General features: G+C 44.5%; 1 protein-coding gene across 1 annotated transcript in view; it reads left to right on the forward strand.

Annotated features, from left to right (window-relative positions):
• The window catches only part of SPRED2 (sprouty related EVH1 domain containing 2), an 81,433-nt gene extending 59,670 nt beyond the window's left edge, over positions 1-21,763 (forward strand). The window contains exons 5-6 of the mRNA XM_066595479.1: positions 7,365-7,511; positions 10,002-21,763. Of these exons, the coding sequence (XP_066451576.1) occupies positions 7,365-7,511; positions 10,002-10,649 (795 nt within the window). The 3' untranslated portion in view covers positions 10,650-21,763. The remainder of the gene's footprint in view (positions 1-7,364; positions 7,512-10,001) is intronic.
• The last annotated feature ends 464 nt before the right edge of the window (positions 21,764-22,227 follow it).

Raw genomic sequence — 22,227 nt, forward strand, 5'->3', positions numbered from 1 at the left:
AGTAGGTTAACAATTAGGACTAGCGCTTAAAGACGGCTCATCAGTAGTGTGTATGAGAAACCTGTTGGACCAAAGCGTAAAGGGAACCTGTCACTAGGTTCATGCTGCCCGAGCCACCACAAGCGGAATGAACCTGGGCCAGATATACACATTCGACCCATGTATGTTTTGAAGTTGGACTCGAAGATGAGCTCTTGAGTCGTGGTGGAGGGCCGCTCTGAGCTCTCCCTACCTGCAGCCATTAAGAGTGACGGCTCCTATCCCTGCCTGTGTATAGGGAGAGGGCTGTCAGTCGTGATGGTGCTGGCGGAGAGAGTGCAGTGCAGCCCCCCTCTGACTCCGAACTCCGTTCCAACTGAGCTCAGCGTCAAACTTCTAAATATGTTTTTTCTAAAACATACACGAACCGAATGGGCATGTATCTGCCTCGGGTTCACGCCACCCGTGGTTCGAGCAGCATGAACCTGGTGATGGGTTCACTTTAATTGCTGGTGACATTCCGATTCCTTCATTGTGCAGCCAATGGGACGAATTAGCAGTAGATCCCTCCTGTATCTTGATACTATAAATCACCCGTAGATCTATATACCGTATTAGTATTTTGGATGTCTACGGTGAAACGTTACAAGTTCCTAACTCTAAATTCAGATGTGCCTGCTGATTGCAGGGGAGATGCCGGATAAATGTGCGGTCACGAGAACGCAGTGGCTTTCTTCCTCTTGTGTGTACGTGGATTGGATGCAGCAGTGGTGAAGGTGACACCGTGCAGAGGCTGTGCATACAATTACAGTGGATGCTGGCCCGCTGACAACGGGATGATTGACAACTTCCTGTTAGCAGATTAGAATTGCAGTGCGCAGAGCGGCGGCGGCCAGAGAGGGAGTAGAAGAGCTATAGGAATGCTGGAATCTCTCCTCTATGTTACATATTGCATCATTGTTTCAAGCAGCAGTATGCACTTTAGCCCACAAAGCTAAACTGCACTCCCCGGTTGTGTGCAAGGACTCTGCGACATCTGGACCTTGGTAAACAGTCTTCCAAGTGTAACTGTCTCTCTCAAGGCTGAAGGTTTCTGATGGCTGCCGGAGCTTTAACAGAGCAGAGAGGCTTTAGGTGCAGCAAAAACATTGCAGTTTATGCATTTGGGTTTGTTGCAATCTATGCCACCGCTACAAAATGTTGGTTTGGTGCGAGTCCGTCTCCCTGTTTGGATGACGTGCAAAATGCAAAAACTTGGAATTCAAAAAGTTTGCAGTATTTTCTGAAGTTCGGTGTAAAGTTTAAAGGGATTGCCTGGTTACCGCCAATATTGCTGCTATTTTTTTATTTATTTATTTTTTTTAAACCTAAGTTTTATTTATTTGTCACTGGGACAGGAGGGTCCTTTAAATGAAATACAGTTTCACTGAGAAGGTACCCTAAAATAGTGAAGTTTTTTCGGGCGATTTTTCGGCCCCGGTCACGTGTTTTGCAAATGCGCATCCGTCATGCGATCCGCAAATCGCGGGAAAAAACGCCCGTGTGACCGAGGCCTTACACAGACACCTCTTCTCCCCCCCGCCCCCCGCCAAAAAAACAGGGTTGTAGAAATGTACCGGCTCCAATTCCTAGCCCAAAGTCAAATATTAAATCTTTTATATATTAATAATAAGCCTAATGTTACCATTTCACTACTTATTACTAATCATGATACTTGAGCCACCTATGAAGGAGCTGAAGGGTAGAAAACTAGTCAAAAAGAAATCTAAAGGAATGATTTATTTCCCACCACCCCCCTTTCCAAATCCCCACCCCTCTACTTCCGGCCTGGCTCCAACACTTCAGGAAAGAGAAGTGCCGATGGTTCGGAACATGAGAGCTTCATTCAAAACCAGCAGTTGCCATCTAGAAGTTGTACCAGCTCTTTATTCTTTTCCTCTACTTCCTTCCCATTACCCAATACTAATACGAATTTTGTTTGGCCAGCGGTACTAGTCCAGCAACACTTATAGAGCCTCGTGTGGCGCAAAGTGTTAAGGCAGCAGAAATGCAGTCCTAAGCTCTCCCTCACAACCTGAAGGTTTGAGGGTTCAATTTCCATGTGGTTTCGGTAGCCGGCTCAAGGTTGACTCAGTCTTCCATCCTTCCGAGGTCTGTAAAATGAGGACCCAGCTTGTTGGGGGGGGGGGGGGGGGTAAAAGATGACTGGGGAAGGCAATGGCAAACCACCCTGCTAAGGAGTCCATCATGACTCTGTGCTTGCACCACGGAACTTGACCTTTTACCTACTAGTACCATTCGGCGTGGAGTATGGGAAAGAAGACTCCACACTATGTGACCCGGTGTTGAGACCAGGCGAAATGGAGATGGTGGCTTAGGACTGAATTGGCTATTTCCTTCCTTTTAATGATGTGAATTCAGAAAGGTTGAGACCTGGGCAGATGAGGGGAATGGAGCCAACCTAAACTTACTCTCCAAGACCCTATAAAATCTGAGGGTCTTGTGGTGTGACCTCGGTTTTGGTTATAGATCACGCTTCGCCTGTTGACTTTTGGCCAGCTTTTCTCTAGAAAGCCTGGTCACCTTCCATCAATACGACCTACAGAGGGTAACATACAGTATGAACGGAGTGCAGTAAGGGATATTATGTTCCAGTGAGAGACCTTGGTGGTGAGTAATGTAATTCCCACCGGGCCAGTGAGCTGGCAGTCTGGTTCACAGCACCGTGGATGTTAAAATATCTTGTGTTCTACTTGGCATTGTTCAGGAAAACTATTTCCTCTGGTTTAAAATTGTCCTACAAGTATATTTTAGGCATTTCAGTTGCATCAGCTGTTGCTTTCTATTTTAAGGTCTGCCTCAAGTGAAAATACAGGGTGGTGATCTCAAGCCATCTATAAGTGACCACTGGCAGACCTTTAAAATACCACCTCTGCTTGCAGTGTGGGAAATGCCTGCGCCGAGGAGCTTTTAGAAGTCGCCACAGACTTGTTTTTATAGCGTTCTGAAGGACGTTCAGTCCTTAGTTGTGTAGCGCCGCTGGAAACCAATCATTTGCAGCTTGTCTTCATAGACTTTTTAAAACTCATTATGAATAATTTTTTTTTTTTTTTTTTTTTTTAAACAACTTTAAAAAAAAAAAAAAAAAAGTCTACCTTTTTTAAAAGGGCCGCTTCGGTGAATTTTATTTTTTCTTTAATTTAGTATGTAACTAGTAGTCTAGTATATCTGTTTGCTAGTATTACTTTGGTTAGTTATTCCTTTCTATCTGAAACTTCCTCGAGTCCTTCTCTTCAGGTGGATTTTATGGTCTCGTTCTGCCCACCTGGGAATTACTTGGCTTTATGTTCTCTCAAGAAGTCAGTTTTTCAGTTATGATTTCTGTGCGATGTTACGTGGACTCAACTATAGAAGCTCTTTATTGGGGGATGTTGGCGGGGACGTCTATCAAAGTTAGGCCAGCGACCCTTTGTACCTGTCTCTGCATTGTGGATGACCACGGCAGCTCGCCATTGATCACGCACAGTACAGGTTTTTTCAAAAAAATTTTCAGTTTTTGTATTTTTCACAATGGCGCAGACACCCATGATCGGATAGCCTTCATTGACTTTCATGGAGGCCTTCGGTTGTGGAATAATCCATGGCAAAATAGGGCATTTTGCGTTTTGTTTTTTTTTTCCCCCTTTGCTTGCGGAATACTCCATTCGTATCCACATGTAAGTGAAAAAGCGGATTTACATGCTTTTCAATGCCCATGTTTTGCCATGGACACAGTTAGCAGATTCCATCATTGGAAGTCACCCGTGTATGCTTTGCCTTACTGTTGAAAATTAGAGGCTTCTGTCACACTTTTGTAATTACGGAGATGATGTCTCATCTGTCTGCATAATTATGTTTTGTTTATTTAGGTGAATATAGAAGGTAATGGCAGTGTTCTCCCAGCAGGCAGAGATGGTACTGGCTCTAAATGGTCATGTGATACTGTGCTGATGCATCATGGCAGTGTTAGAGGAGCAGGGAGAAATCTTGGCATCAAGATTGTGGCGGATGAGCATTAGACAGGAGGCTGCACTGCATGGAAGCGACTGCAGTATACATGGGAAACACCCAGAATGTGGGAGGCAGAGATGGAAAAATGTGTTCTCACAAGAGCAGCCTTTTAATATCTATACAACCGGGACAATAAATGCCCTAATGTCATGTTCAAGGGATCATCTGGGGGGGGGGGGGGGTGTTTATTTATATATAATAATATATGTATATTATAATATAATTTTTATACATTTATTTTTGGACTGGTGCCTGATCCCCTGCTGGTCGTCACTTCCTACTGCAGACTGATGACATCACCAACACCAGGTGCATGTGACAGCTTCAGCTGATCACAGTTGCACTGTGATTGGCTCCAGTGGTCACATGTTGGTCACATCTCTGGCTCCCTGCAGTCAAAAGGGAATTGCCAGCCAAAAATGTCTCCCCTGCCCCCCCCCCCCAAAAAAAAATGCAGCCTCACTTCCAACTAATACTTTCACATATTTGAGGTCGATTTTTCTCTAAAATATAACAGTTTAACGGATGTGTCTAGACTTTTGCTTCACCCAGTATAAACATGCAAAGATTGGATATATGTCTAAATATAACAAGGGGAATACTTGCATACAATTAAAGCCCAAATTGCAGAATATCTCAACATAGGTTAGGCTGAAGGGAGACCATGCCCATCTAGTTCAGTCTGTTAACAAGCCCCCCCCCCCCCCCCCTGCTGTTGATCTAGAAGAAGGCAAAAAATAAAACAATGAGGCAGCAGCCACTTTAGCCCATGTTGGGGTAAAGATTCCTTCCTGGTCTTGAAGGGGTTGTCTCGCGAAAGCAAGTGGGGTTAAGCACTTCTGTATGGCCATATTAATGCACTTTGTAATATATATTGTGCATTAAATATGAGCCATACAGAAGTTATTCACTTACCCGCTCCGTTGCTGGCGTCCCCGTCTCCATGGCTCCGTCTAATTTCAGCGTCTAATCGCCCGATTAGACGCGCTTGCGCAGAAGGGTCTTCTCCCTTCTGGTCGGTCCGGGCACGAGCGGCGTTCTGGCCCCGCCCCCTTATACGCGTCATCGTGTAGCTCCGCCCCGTCATGTGTGCCGATTCCAGCCAATCAGGAGGCTGGAATCGGCAATGGCCCGCACAGAGCCCGTGGTGCATTGTGGGTGAAGATCCCGGCGGCCATCTTGGAGGAAAAGAAGAAGAAGATGCAGAGAGGGGATTCGGTAAGTAAAAATTTTTTTAAATTTCACCACATCCCTTGGGTTTGTCCTGCGCTGAACGGGGGGCCTATGCAAAAAAAAAACAAACCTTCGGTGCGGGACAACCCCTTTAAGTCCTGTTCTCTTTCTGCCGGGGAGTTGTACTTTTTAAATTGCGAAGAGAAAGTGGCAAAAATACCACGCATGAACCCAAGCTGAGCTTTTATAGCCTCAGAATTGGCGTCAGTCATTCAACTTGCTACCCAGAGCTTTCACTTTTAGTGTAACGCAGAACAAACTGTAAATAGGATAAGTAACTTGACGTTTCCTCACGTTGTCTTCTTCTATGTTCTGGTCCGGCCTAGGAAATCATCCAGGTTATTTTAGATAAAACCCTTCATTGTTTACGAAGACCACAACTATTATGGGAGGGGTGGATGCTCCTGGTCTCTGCTGGTGGCCCGGACCTCAGATGTTCTTACAAATGACAGCATTCTGGAAATGCAGGCTGTGATTCATGGTTTGCAAGCTGCAAATGTCTTCCCATCTTTAGTTCTCCTTGTTATTGATAAATGCTGGAATGTGGCTGCGTTCTCAATAACCGGCATCTTGAGAGTCATTATCGCTCATTTTAAAATTGCCGAAATGCCCTGCCTGCTTAAAATGGGGGGTCACTATGTGTGCAATTAACGATCTTAGATGGTCATTTCGCAGCTTAAAATGGGTCTTCAGCCTGTGGTTTATAAGACCCTTAATGACTATGTCTAAGCATATGAGACACTACAGAGGATGTCTACCTCTTTACATTGGCAATGATACCTTTTTTAGGCATTTTCCCCAAGACTTGCCTTACCTTAATTCATCATACCGCAAATGTAGGTTCTGATCCAACTGAGCAGGGCCCATGAGCTTCAGTAGAGGACAATCCATTTGGTTTCCTCAAAAGGGTCTGATTTATGATCTGTTTTAGGCATGATGAACAACAGCAAAGTAATAAGTAACCCCTACACGTATCTTATGTAGTCGGGGAGTGGCTTCAGAAACAATTGACCTGTTGAGCACACTATAACAAAGTCTGACTATAAATGCAACATTTTGCCAACAGATCCTGGCTTGGCAAAAACTGTTCAATACCCGATTAGTACTTGACTACCTTACAGTATCGGGTGGTGGACAACTTTTTAGTTCTTTTCATATTGTCTTGTCGTTTGTGATGGCCTTGGATATCTTACCTGCTACTGTTCTTTGCTGAACTCAATATCTTCATCCCTTCATATAGGGCTGACTGTAGTAAAATAACAACAAAGGGAGTATTCCTTACCCTTCTGCCACCGCCAGGATCCAGCACTGCAGCCCCACTGTGGTCCTGGTATTCACTGTAACAGCTGAAGTCACTGGAAGTTGGGTGACTGCTGCAGCCAATCAGAAGCTGTGTCACCGCTTGTTCTCCTGGCATCCATGTTCAAATTCGAAGCGCCACGATGCCAGGAGTTCGAGAACATGACGCTGCAGCAGTCACCTGACTTCCGTTGACTTCAGCCATCACAACAAACACTGGGACCACGGCGGGGCTGGATCACGGCAGAGGGGTAAGTAATGCTTAGTTTATTTGAATACAGTCAACCCTATTGAAGGGATGTTTGTCCAGTAACCGCCAATCCCTTCAAGGTCTATACATCTACCCGAGGGTGTATTAGCACAGGCAATATTGACGTGCGAGTTCTGTCCACTTCTGAGAACTCGCACGGGAAATGAACACATTCATCTGAGTGGGTTATTTGACACATGCAATTTTCATTTGTACCGATAGTCTGAGTTTGAGTAATAGATGCGTGTCCTGTCCTTAACCAACTCTCGGATGAGACAAGGACACGTAATGCGTAAAGTCTCGTCCATCAGACTGCACATGGGCGGGGTGCCCCGAGTGTTGTCCGAGAATCTCGGGCGCAACTTTCTAATGCCTGTAATATATACAGCCTGACCATTACAAAAGATACCCAACTGTTTTCAACAATAGATGCGGCTCATTTGAAAGCTGCTTTGTCCAAATTTGCACGGCTTTAAGAAAAGTTTCCAGTTCAAAAATTTGTACCCTCGTTTGATGTAATTTTTTTTTTTTCTTCCTCTTTTGCTACTTGCAGACTGGTACAGATAGCTCCTCCAACTCCTCACAGAAGAGGGAGCCACCAGTGCGGACCATCTCGTCTCCTCTGACGGGCGGAGGTTGTCGATACAGCACTTTGAGTCACATTGATTTCTACAGCTCTGAACACTATCCTCTAGAACAAGTAAGTATTCGCTTAATAGAATCATAGAATCCTGCGGGTACACTGACGTCACGAACATCTAGCCATCGGTCCACCTTAGCAACTAGTTTTGTTCTGTTGCTTCAGTTACATTGTAAAGGGCTGTTTATTCCAGAAGGCTGTTTGTAAATCCCTTAATAAATAAGGGAGGGAGAGAAGACCCTGCCCACGAGGACTCAGAGTACAAGGGAGGGGAGTAGAGATGATAGTTGAGGGGTCTAATGCATCTAAAATGAAGCAGCTTTGCAAATATTCTTAGTGCTAGAGATCTGCAGTTCATTGTGAAAATAAATTTTAAATGCTTGCGGACAATCGCAGATTCAATGGTTTTTCCGCACGGATGCACAGCGGATTGTCCGCACAAAAAAAAAAAACGGGCACTTCCTTCACCCACCTCCCTGCTTGGTCTACAAGCAACCTGATTAGAATCGCCTACAAATCCGCAATGTAATTACGGATCGAACACTTCCATAGGGATCAATCCACACGAAATACGTGCTAAAATAGAGCAAGCTGCGATTTTCTTTTCCGCTTGTGGAATCCGCAAATCAAAACTGCATGTGTGCGTAGAGCTGAGGACGCTTCACGCTTTCCTATGCGTGACTTGAACAACGGATCTCCCGCACACGTCCGATTTTGCTTATTCCACAAATCAAATCCGCCTGTGTGCGTGAGGCCTTAGTCTGCCCGGTAACAGACTACAAACTAACCCAGTGTAGTCTGATCTTTCCTTCTTACAGCCTTCTGTCTCCCAACTATCCAGGAGCAATTCGATGAACAATGCTTTTCCAGCATGATGGAGCATTGTGTCACAAGGAAAAGGTGATAGCGAAGTGGCTCCGTAAACCAAACTTTGAAATTTTGGGTCCATGGCCAGGGGACTCCCTGTGGCCAGTCTTTAAAAAGTGGCTAAACAAAGAAAAACAGAAATTGTGATAATTTCAATGCACTGATTAGGCAAGAATGTGTTTTTCTCACTTAGGCTTTCACCCAAAAGTTGATATCCAGCATGCCAGGACAAATTGTAGAAACCTCGGAAAATAAGAGTCAACACTGTAAATCTTGAGTCTTTGCCTAAACAAGATGTATTTGTCAAAAGTTTAAAAACGTATGAGATGCTTCAAATTGTGTTTTAGTAACCATAGAAACCTCTTGACTAGAAGATCTAAACATGCTGAAGCTGCAAACTTTGTGAAAACCAAGTTTTGTTAGTCTCAAAACTTTTGGCCACAAGTTACAAGGCCCTGAATTCATTGATAGACGGGATTATGTTAAAAGTGATCTGATATTTCAATGATATCTGAGATGATTTTTAAATAACAAATACCCGCTTCAACCACATTTGGCGGTCAATGTTTTTCCCCTCCTTTATTACTTTTACAAAACTTGTCATGTCAAAAGTTTTGATCAGGGGAATATGGGTGCTAAGAACCCCTCCCGACGACACCTCCTACCCCTCCCGATGACACCACCTCCCCCTCCCGACGACACCTCCTACCCCTCCCCCTCCCGATGACACCACCTCCCCCTCCCGACGACACCCCCCTCCCCCTCCCGACGACACCCCCTCCCCCCTCCCGACGACACCCCCTCCCCCTCCCGACGACACCCCCCTCCCCCTCCCGACGACACCCCCCTCCCCCCTCCCGACGACACCCCCCTCCCGACGACACCCCCTCCCCCTCCCGACGACACCCCGACCACCCCCTCCCCCCCTCCCGACGACCACGACCTCCCCCCCTCCCGACGACCACCACCTCCCCCCCCTCCCGACGACCACCACCTCCCCCCCTCCCGACGACCACCACCTCCCCCCCTCCCGACGACCACCCCCTCCACCCCCTCCCGACGACCACCCCCTCCACCCCCTCCCGACGACCACCCCCTCCACCCCCTCCCGACGACCACCCCCTCCCGACGACCACCCCCTCCACCCCCCTCCCGACGACCACCCCCTCCCCCCTCCCGACGACCACCTCCTACCCCCTCCCGACGACCACCTCCTACCCCCTCCCCCTCCCGACGACCACCTCCTACCCCCCTCCCCCTCCCGACGACCACCTCCTACCCCACCCCCCCTCCCGACGACCACCTCCTACCCCACCCCCCTCCCGACGACCACCTCCCTACCCCACCCCCCACCCGACGACCACCTCCTACCCCCTCCCCCTCCCGACGACCACCTCCTACCCCCCCCCCCCTCCCGACGACCACCTCCTACCCCACCCCCCTCCCGATACCTCCAGCTCCCACTGATCACCGAAACAAAAGGGGCTGAAGCTCTCGCCCCAGTGTGTGATTATCATTCCTCCAGCTCTTCTTGGCAGCTAAAGCGGACTCAGACTTCTAGGAGCCCGTCTTCAGTTGCCAAAAAAAAGCTGAGGATCGACGATCACACCTGAAGGGGTTTTCTTCAAGGACTGTTCTTCTCCAAACCCATACATTCCCTGACAAAGATCTCTCTCTTTTTAGTCATTACCTAGGCCACCTCGACACGTCAGCTTTCCAGATGACGACGACGAGATTGTCCGCATCAACCCAAGAGAAAGAAACTGGCTCACCGGTTATGAGGATTACCGCCAGGCACCAGTCCAACGCAAACACTTGGAAACCGAGAACGCGGACTCATACGTTCAGTTTGCCAAAAACCAATCCTCCAAACACGACTACAACTATCCTTACGTAGACCATACAGACTTCGGCACGTGCAAGGACCTTAAGGGCCCCGTTATAAATACACAGCCCAGCCGATGTAAGCCCAGGAGAAAAGATGGCGAAAGGTCAAGATGTGTATATTGCAGAGACATGTTTAACCATGACGAGAACGGCCGGGGCAAATGTCAGGATGCTCCAGACTCGGTCCGAAACTGCATCCGCCGGGTCAGCTGCATGGGATTTGCAGACTGTGTCCTTTACCACTGCATGTCTGACTCGGAAGGAGACTACACCGACGCTTGTTCATGTGATACCAGTGATGAAAAGTTTTGCCTCCGGTGGATGCTGCTCGTCCCTTTGTCAATCATTGCTCCTGGCATGTGCTGTTACCTCCCACTACGAGCTTGCTATACCTGTGGTGTCATGTGCGGGTGCTGTGGTGGCAAACACAAAGCGGTGGGGTGATGGAGTACAAGGCCGGGACTTTCTACCATGTGTTTCTGTTAACTGTTTGCTAGGAAGCATTCTGGCGTCAAACACTCCCAACCACTTGGGTGCCGGGGGAGCCCGAGCTTCAAAGCCGGCCGCACCGAGCCACAAGCATTTCAGTTGGAGGTTCCTAGCGAACTCGCTTTCAGCTTGGAAAGCCGCATTACTAAACACGTAGCAAGGCATTTAAACAGAGTTAAGCTGTGTGAATGGGATGTGGACATGTTGATTCTGTCAGTGTAACGTCACCTGTATATAGTCTCGGCACTTCCAGAGATATGGTATGCAAGTGCCATATGCAAAAAGGGGAGGGGAGGATTGTAGAGCCCTGGAAGGCAAATGGTTAATGTTGAACTAATGAGTATTTTATAATCTGCAAGCAAGGTATTCTGTGCTTATAACCTAGGATGACCAGAGTACCGTCATGCAGTATTGATATTTCTCGATTATGCCAAATCCGGTTTATTTATGCATATGTAGTATTTGATGTCCATTACCATTTCCTTTTTTTTTTCTCCCTACTTTTCATTTTTCCTACTTTTTTTAATTCGATGTACACCAGATTTTTCTTAATTTATATGGGATGCATCGGAAGAACCTAAAACACTCCTAATTTGCTCATACCCTTTAATTGGATTTTGGCTACTGATCATGTCGTTATATGAAGCCTTACAATCATGGCAACTGCATAGGGAGTCGAGAAAAAGTTGGATTCCTTTTGGAAAGGGAAATGAAAAATCTTAATTATTTTTCTTAGCAAATTAACAATTTTTCTTCAAAAATTTTTTTCCTCTCTTCCCATTTGTTTCTAGTCTGTCTGTGTTTGTATGAGTGTCTACATTTCTTTCTCTGCCCCTCCCACCAAACACTACAATTTCAATAAAGTAGTATGTTATCTTGCAGAAAGTTAAAACGGCAGCTGCATTTACGAAAAAGCTATTGTAGATAAAACATGTATTCTGCTGTTTTTGTGTAATAGATTTTTTTTTTCCTGCCCATCCTCCCCCCTTTCTCATGAGATGGACCAGAATTAAAGGGGTTGTAAACTATTGATGGCCTATCTGCAGCATAGGCATCCAGTAGTACATCAGCAGGGGTTTATGGCCCAGGATCCACCGATTTAGCTGTTCAGTAGTCCGCTTATGCTCTGTTCCCACTGCAGTGGTCTGCCTTGGTATTGCAGGCAACGATCCAGTTGAAATGAATGTGAACAAACTTTGCCTGTAATACCAAGCTTGGCCACTGTAGTAAGAACAGAGCTGTCTGCCTACTGTAGAAGGTAACTCTGTGCATAAACGCACTGGCCCGACAAACGGCTGATCAACAAAGAACCCAGGTGGCGGACTCCCACAAATCTACTACTGATGGCCTGTCCTAATGATATGCCATTATTAGTTTACAAACGGACAACGACTTTAAGGAATAACTTAATCTGGTGTAGCCAAACTTATATTAAGAGAATGAGTTACTGTTCACAGTTCTATATGTAAAAAATGTACTTCTATCAACTCTCTGTAAGAGCTTTAGACCTTTCTCAACATTTCTCTAGAATCTGGAATTTTACTTTCTCACTGATCCCCCTTTTGCAATTATTTTGGATAAAAAAAAGTCACACCCCACACCTCTTAGACTGTGGGGGCGGAAGATTGATGAAAGTAGTGCAAAGGGCTGGTGACGCCTACCAGCCGATCAGGTCAACGCGTTGGATAAATTGAAAGGGTTTTCCGGGCAAAAACTATTGATGATCGAACCTTAGGATCGGCGTCAATGGTTAATCACTGGAGACCCGACGCTCGAGATTCCTGGCATTTCCCCGATTCCCCTGACCTGCTCTCAGTGCAGTAGACAGAGCATGTGTCATAGAGGACATGGGAGGCCTGGGTGGCTTCACTCCAATTGGAATCAATGGGAGCTGAAGCGGTGATTACACGTCTGGCGCTTCCACCTCTGACACTGGGAACGGCCACGGAAGTCTACTATCGGCCTCAGCTCCCACTAATTTCAACGGGAGTGAATCCATCTAGGCCATTTCCTCTCCCGTCCCCATATGACGCATGTCATACCCGATGCACTAAAATTGGACCAGGCGATCGGCTCATTGCCGGGGATCCTGAGTGGCAGGTTCTCAGTGACCAACTACTGATGACCTATTCTTTGGATAGGTCATCAATAATTTTTGCCCGGAGAACCCCTTTAAAGCTATGAACAATGACTCCGGTTTCCCTTTGCACCATTTTGGTACATCCCTCCTTCTGTCATTCTAACGCTTTTTCACTCTATTATATAATACACCGCAGCGAGGTGTAGACGGCACAAGGTGCCTTTTTGTAATAGCCAGTCTATGTTATTGGAGTATTCTCCTATTAGGTCCCACTTTCTATACTAGACAAGCTAATTGTAGTTTAAGACACTAACTTGTAAATAATCGCCATATGATAACGGTCCAGCATACAACAAATACAGCAGATTTGCTTTGCACTGTTTCCTGGGTTTTTACCGCAGGATTTTATACTAAGAGGTTTTTTTCCCAGCTTTTTTAGGGTTCTCTATGGCTCTTTGGCACCACATTGTAGCGCCGTATAGCACTTTTATAATCTGCCTTAGGTTGCATGGCGGCCAGAACCCTGACAAAGGCTTAGTAATGAAAGGAGCGTAGTCTGGATGTACGGAGCGCTCTGCTGTATCGCCATTACGGGACTAGTATAGATAACAGAGTAGTTGGTCAAAGGTGAAAGGCTTTGGACCTGATTTATCAAAACTGTCTAAAAGGAAGACCAATTTCTTTTAGACAGTTTGGATAAATGAGGCCTTTTGTGTCTTCATGTTAAATGTTCTCACCAAGGTGGACAGGACTTTCAGTCTACAATAATAAGTGCTAGGGTGGTTTATGGTCTACCTACGCCTCACTGATGAATGATGGGCAAGGGCCACCCTAATTTCTAGTTCAACGGCACAGCTGGGCTGCCATCGGCATAGATTGGAGATACAGAAATCTCCGACCTGTGAGCCAAGTAGACTTTCTTTGTAGTGATCGATGGGAGTCTCGGCCCATGGACACCAAACAATACCGTCTTGATCTGGAGGTGCACTTTAAGGGGAACCCGTCCCCAACTCTAAGTTGTGGTACTTTTAGTTTAGGAGGACGTGGGTTCAAGGAGCTTCTTTTCACACGCCCTTCTACTTACTGGGGGATGACGCAGAAACCGGAAACCGAAAGGATATGAAAAGAGTCTTCCCCGAACTAAATTATAAACGCCATACATTAATTAAGCTTACGGTTGTTGACCGGTCCTCTTTAAAGGAAAGTGCCAGAATGACATTTTTTTAACAAAAGCCCCACCATCCCGTAACATACTGCAATTTGATTGCGGTTTTCCTCTGCACTTGGCCAGAACCGGTTGGTGCAAGATGACCTTCCAATAGTAGCCTTCATTTTGGTGCTCTTACCTGTTTTAGGAAAGGAAATCTGAGCTCGATATTCTATTCCATCGAGCCCATTATTGACTGCACTAAATTGACAAATAAGGTTTGTTTTTGTTACCTCGTTGCCCAATTTTGGTTGAAGCCTCAATTCCTCTTTAGACAGAACCGGGAATTTCATATGTATTGGTTATGGAGAACAGAAGTTCCTTCAATTTGACACGCTAAGTGCCTGATGTGGGTTGCAAGATTTTGCTATAAGATAAGCAGTCCGACAATGGAGTGAATACAAAAGTATTCTGCAATGGCCTAGCATAGGGTGGCCATTACAATAAAATCTCTTAAGTGATTAGATCACGCCTCAACTTCTTCCCTCGACCTACAAAAATGATGCAAAAATGTAGAAGCCATCCGCACCTCCCATAAAATGCAGGGTGCTATTTGATCCCATATAGACGACAGCGCAGCATTCCAACTACTATTCTACATCCCACCGGCACAATACCCTAGCTAGACCTCCAGCAGGAATGTTAGAGGCTACTAATGCCGAGCTGGAGTTCATTACCAGTAATACTTGGGATGGTTGTCGGGCACGTAAAAGGGTATTCCTATCTTTGTTTTCATGACCGAGAAGGGAAAACCAAGCGTTCTGCTCCAACTACCTGTTGGAAAGAGCCAAGTGCGGTTTCCATAGCTTTCTCTAATGTGAATGGGAGCTACGGAAACAATGTAGCACAGCACACTACACTCATCCATAATTCGGGGAGTTACAGAAACAGTGTAGCACACTGTGCTACGCCGCTTCCATAGCTCCCATTCACTTCATGGGGCTTTGTTCTTTCTGTGGGCCCCAGCCGGTTGACCATGGCAGCGATTTCCCATCTCGACTATGAAAAGCCGAGACGGGATCACCCTTTTAAGTTCCCGACAGTCATCCCTGTGCTTTCACACAGGAGGTTCCATTCAGTGACCACAACTCGATTGAAAACAAACTCTTCTGAGTACGGGGGCTTGGGACACCAGTTCTAGTGATCACTAGAGAAGGTATAGATTTATCACCAGTCCTGTGGGGAAAGACCATGTTGGTCATTGGATAACCCCTCTAAGGTATTTCCATCAAGCCCCATTTATACATTGCAGTTTTGGAATAGTTTTTTCAGTGATTTGACGTCATTTCCAAAACACAAGATGCGTCCAAAAAAAACGGGGAGGGAATGATCCTTTCCGTTATAATTCTTCCTTAATGGTCACATGTGGTTTTTGGTAAGAAAAATGCATTAAAAAAAATTGCACCAAAACTACAATGTAGCCTTTACATTTGAGAAGCGTTCCAAACACTAATGTTGCTTCATCCAGTAGGCTGTTTTGAAAAGTTTGAAGCTTTACTCCAATGTTGCTGGCATTCTCTTCGGCACTGAAATTTAACAACTGTGAAAACCTTTGTGCATGAAAAATCCCTGCAGAAAAAAAAACTGATGCACTTACCTGTTTGTTTGTTTTTTGTTTTTGTTTTTTTGCATTGAGTTTTCCTTCATATGCATTTAGAAAACCTCAAACTTAGTTTGCAGGCTCTTACTTTCAAGTTTTGGACTCGAGGGCATTCCAAGCACTGCTCAGCTGGTCTTTCATCAATGTACACAAGCTCAGCCCCTCCTCCCCCTCTCGTCTTTCAGAGGCTGTGTAGCACAACCACTACACAGCTGTCCCATCCTCTCTCTGAGTAGCTGCTAGTTCCTTCCTCCCCCATTACTGATGAGAGCAGAAAATTCAGCCGGAGTGAATTACAGCCCTCTATAATAGTAGTTTTCTCGGCTCTCTGTCCTGATCTTCACAATCCCCGGGCATGGTCATACCCACCTCTGTAATAGTACTTTTCTCTGCTCTCAGTCCTCTGATCTCCTCCACCATTCCCTCGACACTGTCATACAGCCCTCTGTAGTAGTAGCAGCTTTCTCTACTTTCGGTCCCATGATCTCCACCATTCCCCTGATACTGTCATACAGCCCTCTGTAATGGCTCAATGGGAAAGCAGTGAATACATGTTCACAACACGGGAACAGACTAGGGCAAGAGTGGTCAGTTTACTCAGAATGACAAACTTTACTAAGATTTCAGTCTTCCAGTCTGCAGTTCCTTGGAAAACAATGCAAGCCTAGAAAACAATTTTTTTTATGAAAACCCATTACAAAAAGTCTTCATTTCTATAAAAAAAACTAAAAAGTGCAACGGTGTACATAAGACTATTGGCATTGGAGATTTGCAGTAGAGGCTATGGGCACCATACCTTTTATCATGCTATAGCTGCCCTGAAAATGCCCGCAACATTGAAGGCATCCTTTAATACAGTCTTATATTTAAAGGGACACTAAACGTAGTCAATGTTTGTACACTTAAATCAAATCTGACTGAGGTCGGACACAGACCAGCATATTTTGGCCGCATTTATACTATTTCTTGTTCATCAGCTGCTTGTTGTACCTTGTACACAGCCTGAGGATCAAGTGAACAAAGGTTCATTCCTGACAAAGGGCCTTAGAGGGGCTTTCTGGGCATTTACTAGTGATGACTGGTCCCCTGCTCGGGATCCCCAATTGTCATCTCATCCTCCAGCCTGCTGCCTTCTGTTATATTTCCGGTCCTAGCCGGAACTGTAACAGAAGGCGATGCTCCCATTGAAATCAGTGGGAGCAAAGCCTTTCTATTACACTTCCTCTCTGACCCCAACCCAGGTCCGGCCCGGCTGCACCAAGAGCTGTCTGGAAGATCAGTTGATCGGTGGTGATCCTGATCGGCCTATCAACTATTAATGACTTATCCTGAGGATAGGCCATCAATAGTAAATACCCCTAAAACCCCTTTAAGCTGACTGTAGTGTAGTAGTGTCCCTTTTAATAGGGTTAGTAATGAGAAGTTCCGAAAAATCCCTGCTCGCACGATCTCTACTTTTACACACCTCTCCAATTCTGAGAACCTCCAGAAACATTTGCATACATCCATGCGAATGATCTCAGCAGCTCGATTTCCTAAGCAGCACTTTTATAATCTGCCGACTTTGTCTTTTGCTCCTTTGAAACGTTGTGCTGGATTTCTTTAGTGCAGCAAATTCACGATGTACAGAATGAAAGGCGTTGATGGCGAGCCAGCCATGAAGGAATTAGAAATAGCAGGAGGTCCTGACAACTCACTGGACCCTGTAGTAACGGCCAACTGTGTACAATGTATCTGCAAGTACTACTGTCCATAGGGGCTGCACTTTTAGGATGAGAACAATGATAACTTGTAGCCTTGGCACATATAGACTAATGTTGTTGTACTGATTTTAATACATGTCTGTCGGTTTTCTTTTGAGGCCTGTATATAATGGAGACAGTGAAAGAAGTGGAAAAGTTACTTTTTTATTAAACAAAATTATATTGCAAGATTAGCCAAATAATTTTTGTATCTTGAAAGTATAAATATACCTATAAATATATATAAATATATATATCTTGAGACGGCTCTAGCTTACTAGCATAGTACAATCTGAATATTACGAGGCAGCTGGGGACTGGCTTCCTAAAGTTGGCGTTTCTGTTCCTGCCATAAACTTCTCTTTGCAGTAAATTGCCAGCAGGTGCATGCCTTTCCCCATCCTCTGATTGCACATTGACATTAGTCTTAAAGAGATTTTTGTTTATGCCAAGTAGATTTGATTTGAATTATGATTTCCCATTAGAAAGATCTATAGAAGAGTCCATTTAGTCCATTCATTACTCAACGCAGTCTGTAGCTTTGTTTTCCGATTAATTACAGGACCCTTTTAATAGGAAGGGTTTCTTAGTTTCGTATGAACCTTTACTCTAAGGTCAGGTAGCGTGTGACTCCAGCTGAACTCCATTACCTAACATGGCTCATATGTTGCCTACTTGGAGCTTAAAGCAACTCCTTGGTCTTCGACAAAAATGGACACAACGCTTCTTTGACTACCTGATGCACACTGTGCTTGAGTAGGCATCATTAGTCTAAGACCCTGTGCTCTGATTGGCCAGTGCTAAGACCCTATGCTCTGATTGGCCAGTGCTAAGACCCTATGCTCTGATTGGCCAGAGCTAAGACACTATGCTCTGATTGGCCAATGCTGCTCGAATGAGCAGCACCGGCCAGTCGGAGCAACATGCAGTGTCTTGGATTGCCCATGCATGTTAATGCACAGTGTGCATCAGGTAGTCAGAGAAGGGGTGCGGCCATCTTTATCCAAGACTCACTTTGAAGATGTTGTCTAGAGGAATATACTTACCCGAATCAAGTCCAGGTTCAGCGATTCTTACACATCCACTTTCAGCCAGTTTCTAGCACCAGTTCACATGGTCTAAATATTCCTTCTCCTTCCTTGGGGCCGTAACGTCCTTGTCGAATGCTTACTGGTTTAGTTAATGAAATGAGCCAGCCAGCTCCCTGCAATGACATTACTGACCCCAGAAGAGGGGAGGGAAACTTATACCTTGTGACCCAGTGTCAGAACTACAGGTTTCGGGTAAGTACATTTCTCTGGACAACACCTTTAAACCAGACCCGTCAGCTCTCTTGATTTATACCTATTTTAGTTAATGTTGGGTTTCCTCGTAAAATTGCAATTCCAGAGCTGTCCTCTTGTTGTTCCTCCTCCTAAAATCCATCAATAAGTTGACAACTGGGCTTCACCATTCTCCTATTGGATGCGGCTCTCTACACAACCTGAGGAGGGTGTGAAGGGACATGTATCTTCGACAAGTGCGTTTTGTAACACCGAGTATTTAAAGATTTCCAGGAGAAATAGCTAAGGAACGGCAGAAGATTGCTTTGGGGAAAAAATAATGCGAAATTGGGAATACAAGTATTTTCTAAAAGGGACATGTCAGCAGAGCTTGACGGGTCCTACTTAACACCTTCACTGCCAAAATGATCAGCTTTGTAATTCCATCTTAAGATACAAATGTGCTGCTTGTGTTCTCCCGGGAACGGTTTTGGTGTATGTAAGATGGACCATGCCTGACAAAGATCACTTATTGTCAATATATCTTCTGGTTATTGTACATCTTGGCTTCAAATACACTATATGTGAGGAGTTCCTGAACTAAGGAAACTTTTTATTCTTTTTTTGGCTACCCAATGGGAACTGGGGTCATATGAGATTAAAGGATGTTCTTCTTTTCTAGAAACAATGTTGCTGTTGTGCATGAGCTGGTATTACGAGACCATCAATGGACAAGAGTGGGGCTGTTTCTGAGTGAAGAAGAAAAAAATAACTTTCTCGCTCTCGTATAAACTCCTTAATTGAGCTTGGACAACACTAAGTGGGTTGGGTTTATGCACCTTCCTCGTATTTCAGTATGCCTGGTGGTATGTCCTTTTATGTACAGTGTAAGAGAAGCTGTGTTGATCATGTGGCAGTGATGGTTTCACAAGGCCTACCAGAAGGGTAGGCCACTTTTTTGCACTACGGTTATTGTCGTATTACGGTCTGCTATCGGGCCCATCCAGTCACTGGTTGCCTATTCTTGGCTTAGCTTAAGAATTCCACTCATTGTAATACTTCAATAGCAAATCTCTATTCCTCCAAAGGGGAAAGTAAAGGAGGTGCTCTTTTTGAGTAGTAGACCCCACTGGAGTACTCTTTGTTTCTAAATCCCTTGTGGCTATAGCAGCTATTTGGACAATCGCTATGGCCATCCAAATAATTAATCTCGGCACGACCAGCTTAGATTGATATTGAAGTTCTGCCTTAAAATATTTTTACAGGTCATATCAAGATTAAATATATATTAAAAAAAGTCATTTTGTAAATACATGTATAAATTCTCAAACTGATCATGAATTATAGCCAATGTTCTCAATGTTGCTGGTTACTAATCGAATCAGTCAACAACTTGCCAATAGGCAACACTAGCAGTTTAACGGAGCTCTAGTGCAAGGCTGTCTATTGCATGGTATTGATGTGTTCAGGCCTGACTGTTGGTCTCTTGACTCAAACTCCGAGCATCATGGAGTCCTATGGTGCTCGGGGTTCTGATCGGGAGGCCCACAGGTCTGGCCGGGACACGTCTATAAGCACGGCCAAAATACAGTCAAAACCCCGTAAGACTATGAACAAGCAGGAAAAAAAAAAGTTCTTGAATTCGAGCTCCGACTCCTGCATATTGTGGGCATTGCAGCAGATGAATGAGTTATAAAACATGCAAATTTAAAGCCATGTATGTACGGTTACTTAATTATATGGAAATATGAAGCGTCAAAGGGCATTTATTGGGGACACTAAACCTAGAAATCAACGAAAACGGTAAACTAGAAGTACAGTTGCCTTAAAGCTGCAACATTTACTGCGTGGTCCTAAAATTGTCATAAAGAAATCCTGCAGAGAACAGACCATAATCTGCTGATTTATTTCACTTTCTCCTTCTGGATTGTTTAGGGGGTGGAGCTTTATAGTTTTTTTTTTGTCCTGGAGTGGGGGGAGGCTTCTGCTGCAGCCATACAGGAGAAGGCAGGAGGGACACGACTCAGCTCTGCAGACCTACATTTAGACTTTTCCCAGTTTCAATTGTAATATGACACAAAATAGGATGAAAAGAAGGCACGATATAATTATGGCAGATTATTAATTTTTTTTACATTTTGTGTTCCTTTAGAGGGGTTTAGAATAAAAGGGTCTACATAAATAAAGGGTCTTTACACCCCCCTAAAAAAGGCCCCTCTTGTCCATGGTGCTAACCTGCTATATCTAATATCGCAGGTTAGTACCATTTACTTGAATAGGAATGAGTTGTAATACCAGACACGGCCATGAATAAAAGTGTGGTGCTGTTTCTGGTAAAAAAAAAAAAATCTTCAAATTTTGCCCAAAGGAAAAAGAAAAATCTAGAATGAATCACAATAAATGTATTTTCATTAGTGTACGGCAAAGGTTACAGATATCAGACCCCCCTGGTGAGCTGATGGAGGAAGGGAGGTTGTTATTAATCTATTACAATGAGTGGACTTGTTCTACATCATTAATGTGGGATTTCATTTGTCATTTGCTTATTGTTCCGCGGAAAGAACACTGAATCATAATATCCCTTTAGTACATTTTCTCTCTCTGCTCAGAACCATTTGATTTCTCTGTATCTGTGGTAAGGGATTAACCAGTTTCGTTCACAGTTAGTGTCTTGAACATACTTTTTTTTTTAAGGGGGGTGTATGTTTTTGATTTTTTTTTTTTTCCTCCTCCAGCTATTGCTTACATTAACAAATGAAAGTGCCTAAAGTATATTCACTATGTATCTGTATACTAAAAAAAAAAGTAAAACCTGTTGTAGTAATTTTATATGCCTTTTTACCTCTGTGTAAGAAAAACCAACAAAAAAAAGAGCAAAAAACAAAAAAGAAAAAAAAACAAAACAAAAACCTATACATACAAGTGTAATGATGTACATTTTTAGTTAACTTTTTTAATTGTTTCTAATATGTATGATCAACATAGTTACTGCTTTACCATGTAAATATAAATACATAATATGAAAAAAAAATTGTTTTGTCTTAAGTTACTTTTTATTGACAAATCTCAAGTTTGGTGACTATTTAGTTTATGTACAAATGTATAGTAATTTTAGGTGCCTCTTCTATTGGCAACGTGTATTGAAGTTGCAATAAAGTGTAAGCACTCCCAACTGAAACTATGGTTCTGTGATTTACAATGCATCCACATAAAACCATTGAAGTGGGGTTATTTTGTAGGTATGCTGGAGAATGAAAGGTAAACGGGTTGTCCAGTTGTAAACTATTGATAGCCTAGCCTCAGGATAGGCAATCGGTAGGGACGCCCTCTGAGCCTCTGTTCTCTAGGCCAGTGTGTTCCTGCACTGAGTTGATATCTGCAGGAAGCAGACAGATCTGTTCTCATAGCAGTGGTCAGGCTTGGTATTGCAGGCAAAGTTCTAATTCACTTCAATGCCTGCAATACCAAGCCTAGACACTGCAGTGCGAACAGAGCTGCCTGCAGCAATCTGCTTAGTTTATGAACTCACCAACCCAAAGAACAGCCTATTGGTCAGGGTCCCATGCAGCAGACCTTCACCAATCTACTATTGATGATCTGTTCTGATCATTTACAACTAGACAACTACTTTAAAGGTGTTGT

This window comes from Eleutherodactylus coqui, chromosome 3 (genome assembly GCF_035609145.1).
Source record: "Eleutherodactylus coqui strain aEleCoq1 chromosome 3, aEleCoq1.hap1, whole genome shotgun sequence".
NCBI classification, from domain to species: Eukaryota; Metazoa; Chordata; class Amphibia; order Anura; family Eleutherodactylidae; genus Eleutherodactylus; species Eleutherodactylus coqui.